This window comes from Sciurus carolinensis, chromosome 3 (assembly GCF_902686445.1).
Source record: "Sciurus carolinensis chromosome 3, mSciCar1.2, whole genome shotgun sequence".
Lineage (NCBI taxonomy): Eukaryota > Metazoa > Chordata > Mammalia > Rodentia > Sciuridae > Sciurus > Sciurus carolinensis.
The window spans coordinates 21,402,223-21,426,076 of record NC_062215.1 but is presented as its reverse complement, the minus strand read 5'-3'; the positions used below and the strand labels follow the sequence as shown (position 1 = coordinate 21,426,076).

At 40.1% G+C, this 23,854-nt stretch overlaps 3 protein-coding genes across 6 annotated transcripts; all 3 read right to left on the bottom strand.

Moving 5' to 3' along the window:
* Nucleotides 1–254: 254 nt before the first annotated feature.
* Nucleotides 255–842, bottom strand: LOC124980038 (keratin-associated protein 4-4-like). 2 transcript variants are annotated; one of them, XM_047545140.1, is made up of 3 exons: nt 721–842; nt 556–615; nt 255–456 (listed from the first exon to the last, which is right to left on the bottom strand). In XM_047545140.1, the coding sequence occupies exons 1-3, from the start codon at nt 840–842 to the stop codon at nt 255–257; spliced, it is 384 nt and encodes a 127-aa protein (XP_047401096.1). The 2 variants fall into 2 exon arrangements, with proteins under 2 accessions (XP_047401096.1, XP_047401095.1); XM_047545139.1 differs by having other exon boundaries at nt 255–472; nt 557–615.
* A 7,687-nt stretch (nt 843–8,529) lies between these two features.
* On the bottom strand, nt 8,530–9,111 carry LOC124980037 (keratin-associated protein 4-4-like). 3 transcript variants are annotated; one of them, XM_047545138.1, is made up of 3 exons: nt 8,994–9,111; nt 8,861–8,960; nt 8,530–8,749 (listed from the first exon to the last, which is right to left on the bottom strand). In XM_047545138.1, the coding sequence occupies exons 1-3, from the start codon at nt 9,109–9,111 to the stop codon at nt 8,530–8,532; spliced, it is 438 nt and encodes a 145-aa protein (XP_047401094.1). The 3 variants fall into 3 exon arrangements, with proteins under 3 accessions (XP_047401094.1, XP_047401093.1, XP_047401092.1); XM_047545137.1 differs by having other exon boundaries at nt 8,530–8,960; XM_047545136.1 differs by having other exon boundaries at nt 8,530–9,111.
* Nucleotides 9,112–23,398: 14,287 nt separating this feature from the next.
* On the bottom strand, nt 23,399–23,854 carry LOC124980385 (keratin-associated protein 5-4-like). Its single transcript, XM_047545886.1, has 2 exons — nt 23,580–23,854; nt 23,399–23,537 (listed from the first exon to the last, which is right to left on the bottom strand). The coding sequence occupies exons 1-2, from the start codon at nt 23,852–23,854 to the stop codon at nt 23,399–23,401; spliced, it is 414 nt and encodes a 137-aa protein (XP_047401842.1).

Sequence of the window (23,854 nt, the reverse complement as noted above, 5' to 3'; positions counted from 1 at the left end):
GGGAGAGAGCTCAGCAGCAAGAACCACTAGAGTATACGGGGTGGCACCAGGACGTCTGACAGCAGGTAGTATGGCAACAGCCAAAGGCAGCAGGTGAGGGGAAGCATTGGGTTTGGCAGCAGGTGGACTGGGAACAGGAAGGCTAGTGGTAACTGCAGATGAAGCCGAGGGGCTAGAGTAGCTGTGCATTCAGCCTCTGGAGTGACTGGCAGCAGCTGGGCTGGTAGTACAGGCTAGCAGCAGGTTGGGTGGCATCAGCAGGAGCTACAGCAGCTGGGGCGGCAGCAGGTGGTCTGGCAGCAGGTGGTCTGGCAGCAGGTGGGGTGACAGCAGCAGGAGCCACAGCCACTGGAGCCACCACAGCCACTGGAGCCACCACAGCAGGGGCTGCAGCAGCAGGAACCACAGCAGCTGGGGTGGGAGCAGGTGGTCCTGCAGCAGGTGGTCCTACAGCAGATGGGGCGGCAGCAGCAGGAGCCACAGCCACTGCACCCACCACAGCCACTGGAGCCACCACAGCCACTGGAACCACCACAGCAGGGGCTACAGCAGCAGCTGGGGCGGCAGCAGGTGGTCCTGCAGCAGGTGGTCCTACAGCAGATGGGGCGGCAGCAGCAGGAGCCACAGCCACTGCACCCACCACAGCCACCGCATCCACCACAGCCACTGGAGCCACCACAGCCACTGGAGCCACCACAGCTACTGGAGCCACCACAGCAGGAGCTACAGCAGCAGCTGGGGCGGCAGCAGGTGGTTCTGCAGCAGGTGGTCTGGCAGCACCTGCGCTGGCAACAGCCACAGCCCTGGCCGGAACAGCAGGATCCACAACAGGAGTTGCACATGGTGTCAAAGGATGGAGGTTCTAGGGATGTTTCCAGGAAGGTGAGTTTGGGAGGTTTGGAGGTCTCTCTTCCTCACATCCCCCCTTATACCCTGCTAAGGGGCTGCTGTCTTCACATGTAATACCATTTCCTTGTCCTTGTATGTATTAGTAAATAGGCAATTATCATATTGGCCAGTTTGTTTTGGATTTCAATTTCAGGTGGCCAGGAAAACATGATCTCGTTTCCTGATATGATTGGATTCATTGGTCAGTGCTTCCTGAGTCGTCTCTGAAGTGTCTTTCTATTTCTCCTTCCTCACAGAGAGGATGTCACATGACATTCTGCCTCTGTCTGGTGGGCATTATTGTCAGTGTGGGTAGGAGGTCAAGCCTGCCCTTGGTAAAGATTGACTTCAGTGTCCCATATGTTTTCTGGGGACGCAGGAGTAAACAGCTGGATTTTTCAACACATGCATCCTCATTATGTATCTGTTGGACAAAGAAGCTTGGAATGTGCAACACAGACCCCTAGCATGAGAGCAGGAAGGTCCCTCGGACTCTTCCCCTTTCATTACCTCTCTTCTACATCTCTTAATGGGATATACAGAACTTTGTGAGTGGAAACACACATAGTGAAACTTGGATGTTTGGTTTCCCCAAGAAACAAACGGCCAAAATGTTTTTTAGGGGCCCTCTGAGGAGATATGGCTGCAGAGATCAGCAACACCGTGAGGTTCAGATTCCTCAACACTCCACTTGGTTGAGAATTGTTTCCTACTGTTTCTGTCTCCCTGTGTTTGTGCTTTGAACAGGCCGTGTTGACTCAAGTCTTGTTTCCAGAACAACCTTGCCAATCCACATGAGACTCCAGGGAACCTGCCATTGTACAACACATAACCTGCCACCTGGTGAAAGAGGGCATCCCTGTCTGGTTCCAGTTTTTAGATAGAATGGTTTCAATTTTCTCCATTTGGAATTATGTTGGCCTTGGGTTTAGCATACATGGCTGGCTTTTACAATGTTGAAGAATGTTCCTACTATCCCTAGTTTTTCTAGTGTTTTAAACGTGAAGGGATGTGCAGTATTTTGTCAAATGCTTTCCTACATCCTGAGATGGTTTCCTACATTGAGATGATCATATGATTCTTGTTTTGATGTCTATTGATATTTTGAATTTTGTTGATTGTTTTCTGTATGTTGAACCAACCCTCCATCCCTGGGTGAACCCCACCTGATCTTGGTGCTCTATCTTTTGAATATGTTTTTTTATTGTGGTTTGCCAGAATTTTATTGAGAATTTTTTTGTATCTATGTTCATCAGGGATATTGGTCTGAAGTATTCTTTCCTTCATGTGTCTTCATCTACTTTTGGTATCAGGGTAATACTAGCTTCATATAATGTGTTCTATTTCTTGGAATCATTTGAGGAGTATTGGTATTAATTCTCTTTTGAAGTTCTTGTAGAACTCAGCTGTGAGTTCTTCTGTTCCTTGACTTTTCTTTGTTGGTAGGGTTTTGATGGCATATTCTGTTTCATTGCTTGAAATTGATCTGTTTAAATTGTGTATTTCCTCCTGATTCAGTTTGAGTAGATTATATATATATATAATTATAATATGTGTATATAAATCTGTTGATTTCTTTGAGATTTTCTATTTTGTTGAAGTATAGTTTTTCAAAATAGCTTCTACTTATGTTTTATGTTTCAATAGTACAATAGTCTATTGTATTTCCTTTTTCATTACAAATTTTATTAATTTGAATTTTCTCTCAGCTTCTTTTCATTGGTGTGGGTAAGGGTTCATCAATTTTATTTATTGTTTCAAAGAACCAATTTTTGTTTTGTCATTTTTAAAAATTTGTTTCTTTTGTTTCGATTTCATTGATTGCAGCTCTGATTTTAACTATGTCCTTTTTCCTCCTCCTTTTGATGTTGATATGTTCCTTTTCTAGAACTTTGAGATGTAATGTTAGGTCATTTATTTATTGACTTTTTATTCTTTTATTGAATGAGGTCAATGCAATAAATTTTCCTCATAGAAGTGTTTTCATAGTGTCTCAGAGATTTTGATATGTTGTATTGGTGTACTTGATTACATCTATGAATTTTTTTATGTCTTCCATGCTGTCTTCTGCTATCCATGCATCATTCAACAGTATATTATTTAGTCTCTAGGTGTTGAGGAAGTTTCTGTTTAATTTTGTCATTGATTTCCAATTTCATTCCATTGTGTTCTGATAGAATGCAAGGTAGTATCTCTATTTTTTTGTATTTGCTAAGATTTGCTTTGTGGCATAACATATGGTTTATTGTAGAGAAGAATCCATGTGCTGCTGATAAAAAAGTGTATTCACTGGTTTATGGATGGAATACTGTATAAAAGTCTGTTAAGTCTAAATTATTGATTGTATTATTGAGTTCTTTGGTTTTTGTGTTCATTTTTTAGAAAATCTATACAGTGGTGAGAGAGGTGTATTAAAGTCACCCAGTATCATTGTGTTGTGGTGAAATTGAGAAGGTTTTTTTTTTTTTTTTTTTTTACTTACATAGATGCTCCATTGTTTGGGGCATAGATATTTATGATTGTTATGTATTTTTGACTTATGTTTCCCTTAAGCACTATGAAATGGCCTACTTTATCTCTTCTAACTTACTTTGATTTGAAGTTCACTTCATGTGATATGAGGATGGCAATCCCTGCTTTTTTACTGAGTTTGTGAGCATGAAATGTTTTTTCCCATCCTTTCACCTTTCGTCTGTGGATGTGCTTTCCTGTGAGATTAGTCTCCTGAGGAAGCATAATGGTGGGTCTTTTATAAAAATCCATCTGCCTGTCTATGAATTTTGATTAATGAGTTTAGGCCATTAGCATTTAGGGTTATTATTGAGATATGATGTGTGTTCCTGGTTATTTTGTCTTATCTTCAATTTTTAACTTGATTAGGTTTCTAGTTTGATTGACCTTTACTTTAGTGTATTTCCTCCCTTTGCTGTCTTGCATCGTTGTTTTATACTTCCTCCTCATGGAATATTTTGCTGACAATGTTCTGTAGTGCAGGCTTTGTATTTGTAAATTCTTTGAACTTTTGTTTATCATGGAAGGATTTTATTTTGTCATCAAATCTGAAGGTTAGTTTTGCTGGGTAAGAGATTCTTGGTTGGCATCCATGTTCTTTCAGAACCTGAAATATGGTGTTCCAGGTCCTCCTAGCTTTTAGGGTCTGGTCTGAGAAATCTGCTGATATCTGTATTGGTTTCCCCCATATGTAATCTGATACTTTTCTTTTGTGACTTTTAAGATTCTATCTTTGTTTTGTATGTTGGACATTTTCATTAAAATATGTGTTGGTGTGGATCTATTGAAATTTTGTGCATTCAGTGTACCATAAGCCTCTTGTATTTGATTTTCCATTTCATTCTTCAGGTTTGGGAAATTTTCTTTTATTTCATGGAATAGATTGTTCATTCCTTTGGTTTGTATCTCTGTGCCTTCCTCTATCCCAATAATTCTTAAATTTGATCTTTTTATGTTCTGCTCATGATTTCTTACCATCTTCTCTGTGTGGTCGACTTTATTTTCAAGATTTTGTCTTCATTGTCTGAGTTTCTGTCTTCCAAGTGATCTAGTCTGTAGTTGATGCTTTGTATCGAGTTTTTATTTGTTTATTGCTTCCTTCATTTCAAGGATTTCTGTATGGTTCTTTTTCTGAATCTCTATCTCTTTATTGAAATAATCATTTGCTTCCTGCATTTGTTCTTTTAACTGTTTATTGTAGTGATCTTTTGTTGCCTGCATTTGCTGTCTTATATCATCCTTTACTTCACAGATCATTTTAATTCTGTACATTCTGAACACCTTTTCTGACATTTCTTCTACTATGCTGTCAATGGATTCTATTAGTATAGCATATTGGTTTGTTTGAGGTGCTTTGTTCCCTTGTTTTTCATGTTGTTCCTATATCTTCCCCTCTTCCAGTGTGGATCCAAGGTAATATAGATTTCACTGTATAGATTTATAATGTCCTGCAGGTTTCTAATACCTTGCCTTTAATGGGGAGATCAATATTAATAGTACCCAATGCAAACAATATGTAGACTTAAAACAAATAACCCCTATTAAGATATTGACTATTGTTGTAATAAACAGAGAGGGTGGTTTAGATTATTATCTACAACATAAACAATGGGTTTGCAATAAGTTCTACTATTTCTACACAGTGGAAAAAGAGAGGAGGGCAGAAGAGTGTAGTATGTGATGTTAGTGAGGTAAGAAGTGAAAATATAGAGGTACTAGATCATAGGAAGAGTGAAAGAGGAATCTAAAGAAGTTGGTTGTTAGCAAGACAAAAGGGAGAAAGAGATTCTGAGGAAACAGGTAAATAGGAGGAAAATAGAGAGAGTAAAAAAAAAAAAAGAATCTACAACAAAACTGTAATATACTATTCAATCCTCCCAGTCTTCAGTAGCCTGATACATAAAAGCTACTTGATTTAAAAAATAATGGGGATGTGAGAGTGGGAAACAAAACAACAACAACAAAACAAAACAAAACAAAAACAAAAAAGTAAAGAAAAAAGGGGAAAAAAGTCTTGAAGGAAAATTGAATAATTGTTTCTGTTGGGGTTCAGTATCTTCTCTGCTTCCCTTCTCTTCTGAGAGGTGGGGTTGTCTGGAGTTTGCTGGTAACTCCATCCTTGGGTGGTGAAAGCTACTAAGGTGAGAGGATTAGATACAGAGGTGGGACTCCTGGAGGCAGGCTATAGCAACTGCCAGTCCTCTGGAAGACTGCACCCAGGACTCTCCTTTGGTATCCACTCATGTGATACAGGAGCCTGGTCTTGCTCCTTTCTTCACTTGTGGACACCACAATTCCTGGTCTATAATTTAGTCTCTAAATTGTATCTCTCCTTCCCCTGCCCTTTTGAGTTCCCAGTGAGGGACCTCTGTTCTGGAGGTTCTGAATGTTGAGTGCTGAGAAATTTATGCTGGTCTCAGAAAGCTATTCTGTATTGAGAAAATCAGGACCAGTCATTGAAAGCTGTGGGCCAGTCATGTAACTGCAAGCACTGGGTCAAATTGGTGGCTAGGGGATGGTTAGGAGACTGTGGGTTGAGTAGCCAGGGGGACCTTTAGATGGTCAAACCAGTTGGACCAGGTAATTGGTGAAGTTGTGGACCAGGCTGATGTTGGGTCCCAGCGAGTGCTGCCTAAATTGTCTCTGGGATCCAGGTGGGCACCAGATTGTTGACTGCATGAGCCAGGATCAAGATGCCTTCACACATTCTTCCCACCTACCAACCCCTTGCAATGCTCTCTCCTGCCTCTGTAACACGATGGTGGTTATTAACACACCCCTCAGGGATACCTCAGATGTATCCAAGCCTGCTGGATCCCTTTGGTGATGATCTTTCAGGTCCTGACTCTTATCCCTTGATGAAAGGGACCACATTCCAGGTTGGTGACTACAGCTATGGCTAACATGTAGGTATCTTGAAAATGAACTTCTAGTTCTTGGAAGGTGTCCCAAGATGGAAGTTGCCCCAATTAAGATGGCAGCAGCAGCAGGGATAATTCAAGATGGTAGCAGAGGTGACCCAACCTGTTGGTAGTTGGGAACTGGATCCACACAGAGCAGGCACTGGACTGGATCCACACAGAGCAGGCATGTGGCAGCCCTGGATCCACACAGAGCAGGCACTGGGCTGGATCTGCTCTCAGTGGGGGTGGGTGCCAGCCTGCCACCACATTTTCTTTATCCATTCATCTATTGAAAGGCTCGTAGGTAGGTTCCATGGATTAGTTAATGAGATTCAAGCTGCTATAAATATGGATGTGACTGCATCTCTGTAGTATGGAGATTTTAAGTCCTTTGGGTATAATCAGAGGAGTGAGATAGCTGGGTCAAATGGTGGTTCCATTCCAAATTTTCTGAGGAATCTCTATGATGCTCTTCAGAGTGGTTGCACCAGTTGGCAGTCCCGCCAGCAATGTATGAGTATACCTTTTCCCCACATCCTTACCAACATTTATTATTGCTTCTATTCTTGATAATTGCCATTCTGGCTTGAGTGAGATGAAATCTTGGAGTAGTTATGATTTGTATTTTTTTAATTGTTAGAGATGTTGAACATTTTTTTCATATATTGTTGATCTAATTCAAACTATCCAAGAACATGGGAGATCTTTCCATCTTCTAAGGTCTTCTTTAATTTCTTTCTTTAGTGTTCTGTAGTTTTGATTGAAGAGGTCTGTTACCTCTTCTTTTAGACTGATTTTCAAGTATTTTTTGATGCTATTGTTAATGGGGTAGTTTTCCCAATTTCTCTCTCAGTGGGTTCATCATTGATATATAGGAACACGACTGATTTATGGGTGTTAATTTTATATCCTGCTACCTTGTTGAATTCATTCAATAGTTCTAGAAGATTTCTGGTGGAATCTTTAGATCTTCTAAATATGGAGTTAGTATAGATCTTTTATATTTCTATTTTGTGGCTCAATGATCTGAACTAACTAGGGATTGCAGTCTGTAGGTGGCTCCACCATTTTCTCCTTCTTGGTGTTCACAAGTACTGTGCCTTGAACATGGATAGTGACTCTCATGCTTATTGTCAATGTTAGCCTCCTAGACTGACCAAATTGGGAGGTGCTGTGGACCTTGAAAATGTAAGGTTTCCAGGGAATCCATTAGGCCACTGGAAGCAGACCCTACAAAGATACTGGGAGACTTCAGCTCTTTCTTTTTCTTTCAGGGGGTGAGGGATGCAGTGTAATCTATGAGATGCTTCTAGCCTTTGTCACTCAGTGTCCTCAGCAAAGACCCATAGAAAGGGTACCACTTGGTCACAATTGGAACCACCAGAATAATGAGAAAAATAAACCTGGTTTCTGTATATGCTTTGGTTCAGCTGTTTCATTCAATTAATATGAAGGTAATAATAAAGAGGATGCTCTTCATCCAGAGAAAGTCCTCAGGCAGGGAGTCCCAGGTGCTTGCTTTCCAAACCATTACTGGAGATCATAATGACAAATGCTCACAGAACAGAGGTGGAGCCTCTCAGATGGTGTGCTGTGGCATTTAAATCTTGATAGATGTCCTATCAAAAAAAGGCAGAGTAGGACAGCTACTCAAAAGGGAAAAATAAAGAGACACGATGCCAGTAAATGTGTATGCCAGTAAAATTTAGATTTATTGAAGATGTAGCTCTGTCTCCACATGAGACAACATGCCAGAGAGCAATAATATCCAAAGAGGTAATGAGACAGTAGAGGAAAGATAGAGAAAATTCAAACTTGTTTACATCAGTAAGAGACAGAGGAAGCCAGTGGGGGAGGGGCAGTGCATTTGGACGCCAAACTCTCTCATATAATCAGTTGGAATTGTGTCCAATTGTTCCATCATGTAGGGGCTGATAGATGGAGTCCATGGAGAATATTGGTTGAGGAGGAACAGAGATGAGGTCAGAGTGCTCAGCAGTAGGAACCACTGGAGGAGACTGGGGAGGGTCAGGTGGTGTGGACAGAAATGGGGTGGCAGCAGTTGGAAAGGCAGCAGGTGAGGGGGCAGCACTGGGTTCTGCAGCAGGTGTTCTAGAAGCTTTGGATGATACAGCAGGAGGTCCTACAGGGCCAGGCCATTAGGGACCTGGGGTGGGTGCCAGCAAGAGTGCTGGCAGCATCCAGACTCTCAGCAGGTTGGGTGGCATCAGCAGGAGCCACAGCAGCTGGGGCGGCAGCAGATGGTCCTGCAGCAGGTGGTCCTACAGCAGATGGGGCGGCAGCAGCAGGAGCCACAGCCACTGCACCCACCACAGCCACTGGAGCCTCCACAGCCACTGCATCCACCACAGCAGGGGCTGCAGCAGCAGGAGCCACAGCAGCTGGGGCGGCAGCAGGTGGTCCTGCAGCAGGTGGTCCTACAGCAGATGGGGCGGCAGCAGCAGGAGCCACAGCCACTGCACCCACCGCAGCCACTGGAGCCACCACAGCCACTGCATCCACCACAGCAGGGGCTGCAGCAGCAGGAGCCACAGCAGCTGGGGCGGCAGCAGGTGGTCCTGCAGCAGGTGGTCCTACAGCAGATGGGGCGGCAGCAGCAGGAGCCACAGCCACTGTACCCACCACAGCCACTGGAACCTCCACAGCCGCTGCCCCCACCACAGCAGGGACTGCAGCAGCAGCTGGGGTGGCAGCAGGTGGTCCTGCAGCAGGTGGTCTGGCAGCACCTGCGCTGGCAGCAGCCACAGCCCTGGCCAGAGCAGCAGGATCCACAACAGGAGTTGCACATGGTGTCAGAGGATGGAGGTTGTGGGAATCTTTCCAGGAAGATGAGTCTGGGAGGTTTCGAGGTCTCTCTTCCCACATCCCATTTTATACCCTGCTAAGGGGCTGCTGTCTTCACATGTAATACTCTTTCCCTGTCCTTGTATGTATTAGTAAATAGGCAATTATCAAATTGGTCAGTTTGTTTTGGATTTCAATTTCAGGTGGCCAGGAAAACATGATTTCCTTTCCTGATATGATTGAATTCATTTGTCAGCTCTTCCTAAGTCGTCTCTGAAGTGTCTTTCTATTTCTCTTTCCTCACAGAGAGGATGTCACATGATATTCTGCCTCTGTCTGGTGAATATTAATGTCAGTGTGGGTAGGAGGTCAAGCCTGCCTGTGGTAAAGATTGACTTCAGCGTCCATATGTTTTCTGGGGACACAGAAGTGAGCAGCTGGATTTTCACCACCTGCGTCCTCATTATGCAACTGGTGGACAAAGAAACTTGGAATGTGCAACACAGACCCCTGGCATGAGAGCAGAAAGGCCACTAGGTCCCTTCCCCCTTCTCTACTCAATCATTACCTCTCTTCTACATCTCTTAATGGTATGTACAGAATTTTTTGAGTGGAACCACACAGTGAAACTTGGATGTTTTGTTTTCCCAAAAAACAAGTGGCCAAAATATATTTTTATATGTCCTCTGAGGAAATACGGCTGCAAAGATTAGCAACACGAGAGGTTCAGGTTCCACAATACTTCACTTGGTTGAGAAGTGGTTTTTTTGTTTCTGGCTCCCTGTGTTTGTGGTTTGAACAGGTCCTGTTGACTCATGTCTTGTTTCCAGAACACCGTTGCCAATCCACATTTGATGCTCAAGGGAACCTGCCCTTATACAACTCATAACCTGCCACCTGACTGTCTCACTGGAGTTGCCCCACTCTTTTATTTTTATTAATTTTTAAAATTCTAATTAGCTGTGCATGAGAGCAGAATGCATTCATACATTTTGTTAGGCCATACATAAATGGAGTGTTAATGTCTCATTTTTCTTATGATATATATTTTAAGATCATGTTGGTTTTGTAGTCATGTATGTACATGAGATAATAATGTCTGTTTTAATGTACTATCCTTCCAGCCCCTTACCCTTTCCCCTCCCCTTACTCCCCTCTATGTAATATAAAATAACTATTCTTCCCTAACTCCCCCACCCCTTATTGTGAATTACTATCCTCATATTAGACAGAACAATCTGCCTTTGGGTTTTGGGGTTTGGCTTATTTCACTTAACACATGATATTCTCCAACTCCATTCATTTACCAACAAATGCCATAATTTCATTCTTATTTAAATCTTACTAATATTCCATGATATATATATATGTATATACACATATATACATATATATATATATATATATACATACGTATATATCTCACATTTTTTTAATCCATTCATCTGTTGAAGGGCACCAATGTTGGTTTCATACTTTAGCTATTGTGAATTGAGCTGCTATAAATATTGATGTGGTTGTGTCACTGTAGTATATTGATTTTATATCCTTTGGATGTAAGTCGAGGAGTGGGATAACTGGGTCAAATGGTGGCTCCATTCCAAGTTTTCTGAGGAATCACCATACTGTTTTCCATAATGGTTCCACCATTTTGCAATCCCACCAGCAATGTATGAGTGTACCTTTTTCCCCATATCCTCACCAACATTTATTGCTGCTTGTATTCTTGATAATTGCCATTTATTTGGAGTGAGATGAAATCAGAGTAGTTTTGATCTGCATTTCTCTAATTGCTAGAGTTGTTGATCCTTTTTTCATATATTTGATGATGGATTGTCTATTTTCTTCTGTGAGGTGTCTGTTCAGTTCCTTAGCCCATTTCTTGATTGGGTTGTTTCTTTGTGTGGTGTTAAGTTTTTTGATTTCTTGGAATAGCCTAGAGATTAATGCTCTATCTGAGGTGAATGTGGTAAAAATTGTCTCCCAATCTGTAGGCTTTCTCTTCACATTATTGATTGTTTCTTTTTCAGAAAAAAAGCTTTGTACTTTGAGTCACTCCCATATATTGATTCTTGATTTAACTTCCCTTTAGGGGTCTTGTTAAGGATATCAGATCCTAGGTGAACATGGTGAAGATTTGGGCCCACTTTTTCTTTTAGTAGTCACAGGGTCTGTCTAGTGGCTGAGTGTTTGATCCATAGTAAGTTGAGTTTTGTGCAGGGTGATAGACAAAGGTTTGATTTCATTTTGTTACATATGGCTTTCCATTTTTCCCTGAACCATTTGTTTAATAAGCTATATTTTCTCCAGTGAATGATTTTTGGCACCTTTGTCTAGCATGAGATACCTGTATTTATGTGGGTTTGTCTCTGTGTCTTCTATTCTGTACCAATGGTGTCTATATGTCTGTTTTGGTGCCAGTACTATGCTGTTTTTATTACTATAGCTCTGTAGTATAATTGAAGTCTGGGATTGTGATGCCTCCTGCTTTACTTTTCCTGTTGAGAAATGCTTTGGTTATTTTGGGTCCCTTATTTTTCCAAATGAATTTCATGATAGCTTTTTCTAGTTCTATGAAGAACATCATTGGGATTTTAATAGGAATTGCATTAAATTGTATAGCACTTTTGGTAGTATGGCCACTTTGATAATATTAATTCTGTCTATCTAGGAGCATGGGAGGTCTTTCCATCTTCTAAGGTTTTCTTCAATTTCTTTCTTTATTGTTCTGTAGTTTTCATTATAGAAGTCTTTCACCTCTATTGTTAGATTGATTCCCAAGTATTTTTTTTATTTTTATTTTTTTGGGCTACTGTGAATGGGGTAGTTTTCTTTATTTCTCTTTCAATGGATTCATTACTGATATATAGGAATGCATTTGATTTATGGGTATTGATTTTATATCCTGGTACTTTGCTGAGTTCATTTATTAGTTCTAGAAATTTTTTGGTGAATTTTTTGGATTTTCTAAATATAGAATCATATCAGCAAATAGTCATAGTTTGTGTTCTTCTTTACATATTTGTATACCTTTAATATCTTTCTTCTGTCTAATTGCTCTGGCTAGAGTTTCAAGGACAATGTTGAATAAAAGTGGTGAAAGCGTATCCTTGTCTTGTTCCAGTTTTTAGAGGAAATGCTTTCAATTTTTTCTCTGTTTAGAATTATATTGGTTATGGGTTTAGCATATATGGCTTTTGTGTTGTTGAGGTATGTTCCTACTATCCCTAGTTTTTCTAGTGTTTTGAACATTAAGGGATGCTGTATTTTGTCAGTAATACATGTATTACTGTATCTATTGAGATGATCATATAATTCTTGTTTTTAAGTCTTTTGATATGATGAATTAAGTCGATTGTTTTCCAAATGTTCAACCTACTCTGCATCCCTGGGATGAACCCCAGTTGATTGTGGCACACTATGTTTTTAATATGTTTTTGTATGTGATTTGCCAGAATTTTATTGAGAATTTTTGCATCTATGTTCATCAGGGATATTGGTCTGAAGTTTTTTTTCCTTGATTTGTTTTTGTCTGCTTTTGGTATCAGAGTGATATTAGCCTCATAAAATGAATTAGAAAGGGTTCTTTCCTTTTCTATTTCATGGAATAATTTGAGGAATATTGGTGTTAATTCTTCTTTTGAAGACCTTGTAGAACTTGGCTGAGAATCCATCTGGTCCTGGGCTTTTCTTGATTGATAGGCTTTTGATGGTGCTTTCTATTTCATTACTTGAAAATGTTCTGTTTAAATCATGTATGTCCTCCTGATTCAGTTTAGGTAAATCATATGTCTCTTGAAATTTGTCAATGTCTTCAACACTTTCTATTTTATTGGAGTATAAATTTTCAAAATAGTTTCTCATTATCTTCTGTATTTCAGTTGTGTCCATTGTGATGTTTCATTTTTCACCAGGAGTTTTAGTCCTTTGGGTTTTCTCTCTCCTTCTCTTTGTTAGCATGAGTAGGCGCTTATCAATTTTGTTTATTTTATCAAAGAACCAACTTTTTGTTTTGTCTATATTTCAATTGTTTCTTTTGCTTTTATTTCATTGATTTGAGCTTTGATTTTAATTATTTTTTGTCTTCTATTTTTGATGTTGATCTGTTCTTTTTCTGAGGCTTTGACATGTAATGTTAGGTCATTTATGTGTTGACTTTTTATTATTTTATCAAATGAACTCAATACAATGAACTTTCCTCTTAGTACTACTTTCTTAGTGTCCCAGAGATTTTGATATGTTGTATCATGTTTTCATTTACCTTTAAGATTTATTTTTATCTCCTCCCCGATGTCTTCTGATATTCACGCATCATTAAATAGCTTATTATTTATTCTCCAGGTGTTGGAGTATTTTCTATTTTTTAGTTTATCATTGATTTCTAATTTTATTCCTTATGATCTCATATTCAGAATGCAAGATAGTATCTCTATTTTTTTTTGTATTTGGTAAGAGTTGCTTTGTGGTATAAGATATGGTCTGTTTAGAGAAGTATCCAAGTGCTGCTGAGAAAAAGTTTATTCATTGGTTGATGGATGGAATATTCTATATATTTCTGTTAATTCTAAATTATTGATTATATTATTGAGTTCTATGGATTTTTATTTTTTGTTATCAATATTTTTTATTTGTTCTAATTAGTTTTACATGACAGTAGAATGCATTTGTACATTTTGATAGATCATTCTTAAATGGATTGTAATGTCTCATTTTTTCTGCTTATACATATTGCAGGATCTCATCAGTCATGCAGTCATATATGTACATGAGGTAATAATGTCTGTTTCACTCTACTATCCTTCCTACCCCCATACCCTTCCCCCTCCATCAATCCCTTCTACCTAATATAAACTAAATCTATTTTATATGGTCTCTTTATATTTTTCTTTTTTGAAGATATATCCAATGATTAGAGAGATGTATTAAAGTCACCTAGTATTATTGTATTGTGGTCTATATGATTCCTGAAATTAAGAAAGTTTTTTTTTCTTCTGCATAGATGTTCCATTGTTTGGGGCATAAATATATACAATTGTTATGTCTTGTTTACTTATGATTCCCTTAAACAGTATGAAATGTTTTTCTTTTTTCCTTCTGACTAACTTTGGCTTGAAGTCCATTTTATCTAATGTGAGAATGGAAATCCCTGCTTTTTTACTGAGTCTGTGAGCATGAAATGTTTTTTCCCAACCTTTCACCCTCAGTCTGTGGATGTGCTTTCCTATGAGATTAGTCTCTTGAGGAAGCATAAAGCTGGGTCTTTTACAAAAATCCAATCTGCTTGTCAATATCTTTTGATTAATGAGTTTAGGCCATTAACATTCAGGGTTATTCAGAGTAATTATTGAGATATGATTTGTATTCCAAGTCATTTTGGCTTATTTTTGATTTTTAACTTGACTTGGTTTCTCCTTTGACTGACTTTTCCTTTAGTCTATTTCCTCCCTTTGCTGACTTGCATTGTTGTTTTTCACTTCCTCCTCATGGAATATTTTGCTGAGAATGTTCCGTAATGCAGGCTTGGTACTAGTAAATTCTTTGAACTTTTGTTTATCATGGAAGGATTTTATTTTGTCATCAAATCTGAAGGTTAGTTTTGCTGTGTGTGAGATTCTTGGTTGGCATCCATGTTCTTTCAGAATTTGAAATATGTTGTTCCAGGCCCTCCTAGCTTTCAGGGTCTGATCTGAGAAATCTGCTGATATCTGTATTGGTTTCCCCATATGTAATCTGATACTTTTCTCTTGTGACCTTTAAGATTCTATCTTTGTTTTATATGTTGGGAATTTTCACTATACTGTTCCTTGGTGTGGATCTGTTGTAATTTTGTGTATTTGGTGTCCTTTAAGCCTCTTGTGTTTGGTTTTTCATTTATTTTTCAGGTTTGGGAAATTTTCTGATATTATTTCATTGAATAGATTGTTCATTCCTTTGATTTGTATCTCTGTGCCTTCCTCTCAAATTTGATCTTGTTATGTAATCCCATAATTCTTTGAGTTTCTGTTCATGATTTTTTACCATCTTCTCTGTGTGGTCAACTTTATTTTCAAGATTAAATAGTTTTTCTTCATTGTCTGAGGTTCTGTCTTCCAAGTGATCTAGACTGTAGTTGATGCTTTGTATTTAGTTTTTATTTGGTTTATTGCTTCGTTCATTTCAAGGATATCTGTATGGTTCTTTTTCTGAATCTCTATCTCTTTATTGAAATAATGCTTTGTTTCCTGCATTTGTTCTTTTAACTGTTTATTGAAGTGATCTTTTGTTGCCTGCATTTGCTGTCTTATATCATCCTTTACTTCACACATCATTTTAATTCTGTACTGTCTGAACTCCATTTCTGACATTTCTTTTGCCATGCTGTCAATGGATTCTATTAATATGGCATCTTGGTTTGTTTTAGGTGCTTTCTTCACTTCTTTTTTCATGTTGTTATTCTATCTTCCCCTCTTCCAGTGTTTATCTGAGGTATTAAAGTTTCCACCAAATAGATTTAGTGTCCCTGCAGGTTTCCAATATCTTGCCTTTAATGGGGAGGTCAATATTAACAGCAACCAATGCAAAGAATATGCAGCCTTAAAACAAATAACCCCTATTAAAATTTTAACAGTCTTGTAATAAACAGATATGATGTGTTCAATTATTATCTACAGCACAAACAATAGGTATGCAATCAGGTCTAAAATTTCTAAATGATGGAAAAAGAGAGGAGGGCAGAGGCTGTAGTATGTGATGTTAATGAGGTAAGAAGTGAAAATACAGAGTACTAGATCATAGAAGAGTGAAAGAGAAATCTAAAGAAGTTGGTTGTTAGCAGGAGAAAAGGCAGAAAGAGATTCTGAGGAAATAACTAAATAAGAGGAAACTAGAGTGAGTTAAAAAAAAAAGAATCTAAAACAAAACCGTAATATACTATTCAATCCTTCCAGTCTTCAGTAGCCTAGTGCATGAAAGGTACTTGAGTTGAAATAGGATGGGGATATGAGAATGGGAACCAAAAGCAGAAAAAATAAATAAAAAATAGGGGAAAAACGTCTTGAAGGAAAATTGGGCAATTGTTTCTGTTGGAGTTCAATATCTTCTCTGCTTTCCTTCTCTTCTGACAGGTGGGTTGTCTGGAGTTTGGTGGTAATGCCACCCTTGGATGATGAAAGCTACTAAGGTGAGAGGATTACACATGGAGGTGGAACTCCTGGAGGCAGGCTATAGCAACTGCCAGTCCTTCTAGGAGAGTGCACATGGGGACTCTCTTTGGTGTCCATTCGTATGATTCAGGAGCCTGGTCTTAGCCCCTTCCCTCACTAATGGACTGCACAATTTCTGGTCCATAATCTAGTCTTTAAATTGTATCTTTCCTGCCCCTGCCCTTTTGACTTCCCAGCGAGGGACTTCTGCACCAGAGGTCCTGAAGGTATAGCACCATGACCTGTATGTCTGACACAGAAAGCTGTTTTGTACTGAGCAAGTCAGGACCAGTTATTGAAAGCTGTGGGCCAGTCATACATCTGCAAGCACTGGTTTGGATTGGTAGCTAGGGGATGGTTAGGAGACTGGGATTGAGAAGCCAGAGGGCCCTGTTGATTGTCAAACCGGCAGGACCAGGTGATTGGTGGAGTTGTGGACCAAGCTGATGTCAGGTCCCAGCAAGTGCTGCCTGAGTTGTATCTGATATCTGGATGGGTGCTGGATGGTTTGCTGGATAAGCAAGGATCAAGATGCCCTCCCACACTCTTCCCCCGTACCAACTCCTTGCAACCTCTCTCCTGCCTCTGCAGCAAGATGGTGGTGATTAGCACACCTCTCAGGGATACCTCAGATGTAACTAAGCCTGCAGGGCTTTGGTGATGATCTTTCCAGTCCTAGCTCTTATCCCTGGATGAGAGTGACCACTTCCAAAGTTGGTGACTACAGCAGTCGATAACCTGTAAGTACCTTGATAATGAGCTTCTAGTCTCCAGCAGGTGTCCCAGGATGGAAGCTGGCCCAAATAAAGATGGCAGTGCCAGTGTTAGGGATAATCCAAGATGGTGGCAGAAGTGTCCCAAGGTGTTGGTAGATGGGGAGCCACGGCCAGCAGGTGGCAGTGTTGGAACCCCATGGAGTGGATGCCTGGCTGCATCCACGCATGGTGGGGGTGGGCGATGGTCTGATCCAACACCATGCTTTCTTTATCCATTCATCTGTTGAAGGGTATCTCGGTTAGTTCCATAATTTAGCTCTTGTGAACCAAGTGGCTATAAACATTTACGCAGCTGCATCAATTTTGCATGTGAATATTAAGTGCTTTGTGTATAAACAAAACACTGGGATAGCTCAGTCAAATGGTGGTTCCATTCCAAGTTTTCTGAGGACTCTCCATACTACTTTCCAGAGTGGTTGCACCAATTGGCAGTCCCACCAACAATATATGAGTATACCGCATCCTTACCAACCTTTATTGTTGCTTGTAATCTTGATAATTGCTATTCTGACTGAACTGAGATGAAATCTTGGAGTAGTTATGATTTGAATTTCTTTAATTGTTAGAGATGTTGAACATTTTTTCATATATTGTTGATCAATTGTATATCTTCTTCTGTGAAGTGTCTGTCCAGATTCATACCCTGTGTATTGATTGTGGTTTTTTTTTTTTTTTTGGTGTTGAGTTTTTAGTTCTTTGTATGTCCTACAGAATAATGCTCCATCAGAGTTTCATGTGGTAAAAATTTTCTCCCATTCTATAGGCTCTCTCTTCATGTTATTGATTGTTTCCTTTGCTGAGAAGAAGCTTTTTAGTTTGAATCCATCCCATTTACTGATTCTTGATTTTTCTTCTTGTTGCTCTAGGGCTCTTGTCAAGGCAGTCAGTTCCTAAGCTGACATGGTGATGATTGGGGCCTACATTTTTTTCTATTAGGTGCAGGGTCTCTGTTCTAGTGTCTAAGTACTTGAACCACTTTGAGTTGACTTTTGTGCTTGGTGAGAGATACATGATGAATTTTATTTTGATACATATGGATTTCTAGTTATCGCAGCACCATTTGTTGAAGAGGCTATCTTTTCTCCAATGTATGTTTTTGATGCGTTTGTGTATCATTAGATAACTATTTATGTTGATTTGTCTCTGTGTCTTCTTCTCTGTACCATTGGCCTATGCTTCTGTTTTGGTGCCAATGTAATTTTTTTTTGTTACTATGACTCTATAGTATAATTTAAGTTCTAGTAATGAAATGCCTCCGACTTCACTTTTCTTTGAAATGATTGCTTTGGGTGTACTGTTGACTTATTTTTTCAAATTAAATTTTGGTTGCCTTCTCTAGTTCTATGAAGAATGTCACTGGGATTGTAATAGGAATCGTGTGAAATATGTATAGCACTGTTGGTAGTATGGCCATTTTGACAATGTTGATTGAAAGTATCGAAGAGCATGGAGATCTTTCCATCTTCTAAAGTGTTCTTCAATTTATTTTTTAGTTTTCTGTAGTTTTTTTTTTTTTTTTTTTTTTTTAATGATGTTTATTATATTTTTCCCCTCCCCCCCACCCCTCCCACCCCTCCCACCCCTCCCACCCCTCTTTTCCCTCTACACAGTCCTTCTTTCCTTCATTCTTACTGCTCTCCTTAGCCTAACTCTAAACCTAACCCTAAACCTAATGCTAGCCCCTCCCACCCCCCATTATATGTCCTCATCCGCTTATCAGCGAGATCATTTGTCCTTTATTTTTTTGAGATTGGCTTATCTCACTTAGCATGATATTCTCCAATTTCGACCATTTGCCTACAAATGCCATAATTTTATCATTCTTCATTGCGGAGTAATATTCCATTGTATAAATATGCCACAGTTTCTTTATCCATTCATCAACTGAAGGGCATCTAGGTTGGTTCCACAATCTGGCTATGGTGAATTGAGCAGCAATGAACATTGATGTGGCTGTATCTCTGTAGTATGCTGATTTTAAGTCCTTTGGGTATAGGCCAAGGAGTGGGATAGCTGGGTCAAATGGTGTTTCCATTCCAAGCTTTCTGAGGAATCTCCACACTGCTTTCCAGAGTGGTTGCACTAATTTGCAACCCCACCAGCAATGTATGAGTGTTCCTTTTTCACCACATCCTCGCCAACACCTATTGTTGCTTGTATTCTTGATAATCGCCATTCTAATTGGGGTGAGATGAAATCTTAGGGTGGTTTTGATTTGCATTTCCCTTATTACTAGGGATGTTGAACATTTTTTCATATATCTGGTGATTACTTGTACATCTTCTTCTGTGAAGTGTCTGTTCATTTCCTTAGCCCATTTGTTGATTGGATTATTTGTATTCTTCGTGTAGAGTTTTTTGAGTTCTTTATAGATTCTGGAAATTAGCGCTCTATCTGAGGTATGGTTGGCAAAGATATTCTCCCACTCTGTAGGCTCTCTCTTCACATTTCTGATAGTTTCCTTTGCTGAGAGAAAGCTTTTTAGTTTGAATCTATCCCAGTTGTTTATTCTTGCTTTTATTTCTTGTGCTATGGGAGTCCTGTTAAGGAAATCTGATCCTGAGCCAACAAGTTGAAGATTTGGACCTACTTTTTCTTCTATAAGATGCAGGGTCTCTGCTCTGATTCCGAGGTCCTTGATCCATTTTGAGTTGAGTTTTGTGTAGGGTGAGAGATAGGGGTTTAGTTTCATTCTATTGCATATAGTTTTCCAGTTTTCCCAGCACCATTTGTTGAAGAGGCTATCTTTTCTCCATTGCATATTGTTGGAACCTTTGTCCAGTATGAGAAAATTGTATTTATTTGGGTTTGTGTCCATGTCCTCTATTCTGTACCATTGATCTACCTGTCTATTTTGGTACCAATACCATGCCGTTTTTGTTACTATTGCTTTGTAGTAGAGTTGAAGATCTGGTATTGCAATACCCCCTGCTTCGCTCTTGCTACTGAGGATTGCTTTAGCTATTCTAGGTTTTTTATTCTTCCAGATGAATTTCATAATTGCTTGCTCTATTTCTGCAAGGTACATCATTGGGATTTTAATTGGAATTGCATTGAATCTGTATAGAACTTTAGGTAGTATAGCCATTTTGACGATATTAATTCTGCCTATCCAGGAACATGGGAGATCTTTCCATCTTCTAAGGTTTTCTTGAATTTCTTTCTTTAGTGTTCTGTAGTTCTCATTGTAGAGGTCTTTCACCTCTTTTGTGAGATTGATTCCCAAGTATTTTATTTTTTTCGATGCTATTGTGAATGGAGTGGTTTTCCTAATTTCTCTTTCTGAAGATTCATCACTTATGTATAAAAATGCATTGGATTTATGAGCATTGATCTTGTAACCTGCTACTTTACTGAATTCACTTATGAGTTCTAAAAGTTTTCTGGTGGAATTTCCAGGTTCCTCTAAATATATAATCATGTCATCAGCGAACAGGGAGAGGAGGGAACCCTACCAAACTCGTTCTATGAAGCCAATATCACCCTGATACCTAAACCAGACAGAGACACATCAAGGAAAGAAAATTTCAGACCAATATCCTTAATGAACATCGATGCAAAAATTCTCAACAAAATTTTAGCAAATCGCATACAAATATATATTAAAAAAATAGTGCACCACGATCAAGTGGGTTTTATCCCAGGGATGCAAGGTTGGTTCAACATTCGGAAATCAATAAATGTCATTCACCATATCAACAGACTTAAAGTTAAGAATCACATGATTATTTCAATAGATGCAGAAAAAGCATTTGATAAAATACAGCATCCCTTCATGCTCAAAACACTAGAAAAAATTGGGGTAATGGGAACATTCCTAAACATTATAAAGGCCATCTACGCTAAGCCCATGGCTAATATCATTCTAAATGGTGAAAAACTGAAAGCGTTCCCCCTAAAAACTGGAACAAGGCAGGGATGCCCTCTTTCACCGCTTCTATTCAACATCGTCCTTGAGACTCTAGCCAGAGCAATCAGACAAACCAAAGAAATTAAAGGGATACGAATAGGAAAAGAAGAACTCAAACTATCCCAGTTTTCTGTAGTTTTGATTGCAGAGGTCTGTCACCTCTTCTTTTAGATTGATTTCTAAATATTTTTGGATGCTATTGTGAATGGGGTAATTTTCCTAATTTCTCTTTCTTTGAGTTCATCATTGATTTATAGGAACATGACTGATTTATGGATGTTAATTTTATAACCTGCTACTTTGCCGAATTCATTTAGTAGTTCTAGAAGATTTCTGGATGGAATTGTTTGGATCTTCTAAATGGATAGACAGTATAGATATTTCATATTTCTGCTCTTTGGCTCAATTCTCTGGACTAGATGGGATTAGCAGTCTATAGGTGGTTCCACCGTTTTCTACTTTCTGGTGTTCAGTTACTGTTTCTTGAACATGGATCACGACTCTCACGTTTATTGTGAACATTGGCCTCCTAGACTGAGTGAATTGTGGACCTTGCAAAGGTGAGGTTTCCAGGGAAGACATTAGGCCATTGGAAGCAGGCCCTATAAAAGTAGTAGGGGAACCCTGGACTCTCTGTCTTTTTCTTTCCAGATGGTGATGGGTGCAGTTTGTTCCATAACATTCTTCTTGCCTTTGGAAATCTTTTACTCGGTGTCCTCTGCAAACATCCATAGAAACTTGGTCATGACTGGAACCTCCAGAAGGATGAGAAAAATAAACCTAGTTTCTGTGTATGCATTAGTTCAGCTATTTCATTCAATTAATATGAAAGTAATAATAAAGCAGTTTATGTCTTTGTTTATATCTTTGAAAATTACCTTCTAATCAATAGCATTTGGCAACCTTCAGCACTGAAGTTAAAATGACACAAAATTTTCTGTAGTTAACCAACCTTATTTTACAGGTTCTGCAATGTGACAGTGATGCATTAAGGAAAGAGCTGAGGACGACCTCCACTCAACAGCCAACAGGCTGAGACCCATCACTCTGAGGCAAGAGTGGAGGAATGCCAACCTTCAGATCCAGTGATACAGTGATATATCCACTGATATCTTAAAGGAATATGTGAAGACAGTGGTTAGAAATAGCAACTGCTGGGCTGGGGATATAGCAGAGTTGGTAGAGTGCTTTCCTCATAAGCACAAGGTTCAATCCTCAGCACCGAAAAAAAAAAAAAAGGACAATTACTTCAGAAGATTTATCAGTTCAGTAGATGGGCCAACTAAGATCTGATCTTTATTCATGTTTATTGAAATGTTGTTGAAGAATACCAACTTTGAGAATGGGAGTACATGGGTCAAAGTCTCTGCTCCCTTGAAAATATACCAGATAGAAAGAACCTAGAAGTAGAAGTTTGGGAAATGATCACAGGATGCACTGTGGAAAATTTGGAAATGAATTCAGGATAGTCAGAAGGCAGTAGAGAGTGAGCAGAACAACACTGTCATCATAGGAGTTCCAGGTCCCAGAGGAACTACAGAGGACTGGAAAGACCACACAGGGGAGACTGACCTGGGGCTTCTGTGCACCAATTCCCATTCCCTGCTGAGCTCTGCTCCTGGACACTTTAGCCCTCTTGCACAGGGGATGCTCCACATCCAGAGAAAGTCTCATACAGGTGACAGCTTTCCAATTCATTACTGGGCATTAAAATGATAAATGCTCATGGAACAGAGGTGGAGCCTCTCAGATTATCTGTTATGGTTTCTAAAGCTGGATAGATGTCCTACCAAAAAACAAACAAACAAACAAACAAAAAAACCAAAAAGGCAGAGTGGGACAGCAACTCAAAAGGGAAAAATAAAGAGACACGATGCCAGTAAATGTGTATGCCAGTAAAACTCAGATTTATTGAAGATGTAGCTCTGTCTCCACATGAGACAACATGCCAGAGAGCAATAATATCCAAAGAGGTCATGAGACAGTAGAGGGAGGATAGAGAAAATTCAAACTAGTTTACATTGGTAAGAGACAGAGCAAGCCAGTGGGGGAGGGGCAGTGCATTTAGATGCCAACCTCTCTCATATAATCAGTTGGAATTGTGTTCAGTTGTTCCATCATGTAGAGGCTGACAGATGGGGTGCATGGAGAATATTGTCTGAGGAGGAACAGAAATGAAGTCAGAGTGCTCAGTAGTAGGAACCACTGGAGCAGACTGGAGAGGGTCAGGTGGTGTGGATATAAATGGGGTGGTAGCAGCTGGAAAGGCAGCAGGTGAGGGGGCAGCTCTCGGTTGTGCAGCAGGTGTTCTGGCAGCTTTGGGTGATGCAGCAGGAGGGCCTAGAGGGCCAGGACATTAGGGAGCTGGGGCAGGTGCCAGCAAGGGTGCTGGCAGCACCCAGACTCTCAGCAGGTTGGGCGGCATCAGCAGGACCCACAGCAGCTGGGGCGGCAGCAGGTGTTCCTGCAGCAGGTGGTCTGGCAGCAGGTGGGGCGACAGCAGCAAGGGCGGCAGCAAGATGAGACACAGCAGCAGGGGCGACAGCAGCAGGAGCCACAGCCACTGCACCCACCACAGCCACTGAATCCACCACAGCCACTGCACCCACCACAGCAGGAGCCACAGCAGCTGGGGCGGCAGCAGGTGGTCCTGCAGCAGGTGGTCCTACAGCAGATGGGGCGGCAGCAGCAGGAGCCACAGCCACCACACCCACCACAGCCACTGGAGCCACCACAGCAGCTGGAGCCACCACAGCAGGGGCTACAGCAGCAGCTGCGGTGGCAGCAGGTGGTTCTGCAGCAGGTGGTCTGGCAGCACCTGCGCTGGCAGCAGCCACAGCCCTGGCCGGAGCAGCAGGATCCACAACAGGAGTTGCACAT

Coding starts and splice junctions, on each gene's coding strand:
- LOC124980038 (XM_047545139.1), bottom strand. CDS start 842: ATGTGCAACTCCTGTTGTGGATCCTGCTGTTCCGGCCAGGGCTGTGGC. Junction 616..720: donor CCCAGCTGCTGCTGTAGCTC/CTGCTGTGGTGG, acceptor CTGTGGCTCCTG/CTGCTGCCGCCCCATCTGCT. Junction 473..556: donor GACCACCTGCTGCCGCCCCA/GCTGCTGCTGTA, acceptor GCTGTGGCTCCT/GCTGCTGCCGCCCCATCTGC.
- LOC124980037 (XM_047545136.1), bottom strand. CDS start 9,111: ATGTGCAACTCCTGTTGTGGATCCTGCTGCTCTGGCCAGGGCTGTGGC.
- LOC124980385 (XM_047545886.1), bottom strand. CDS start 23,854: ATGTGCAACTCCTGTTGTGGATCCTGCTGCTCCGGCCAGGGCTGTGGC. Junction 23,538..23,579: donor TGTGGCTCCTGCTGTGGTGG/GTGCAGTGGCTG, acceptor TGGTGGGTGCAG/TGGCTGTGGCTCCTGCTGCT.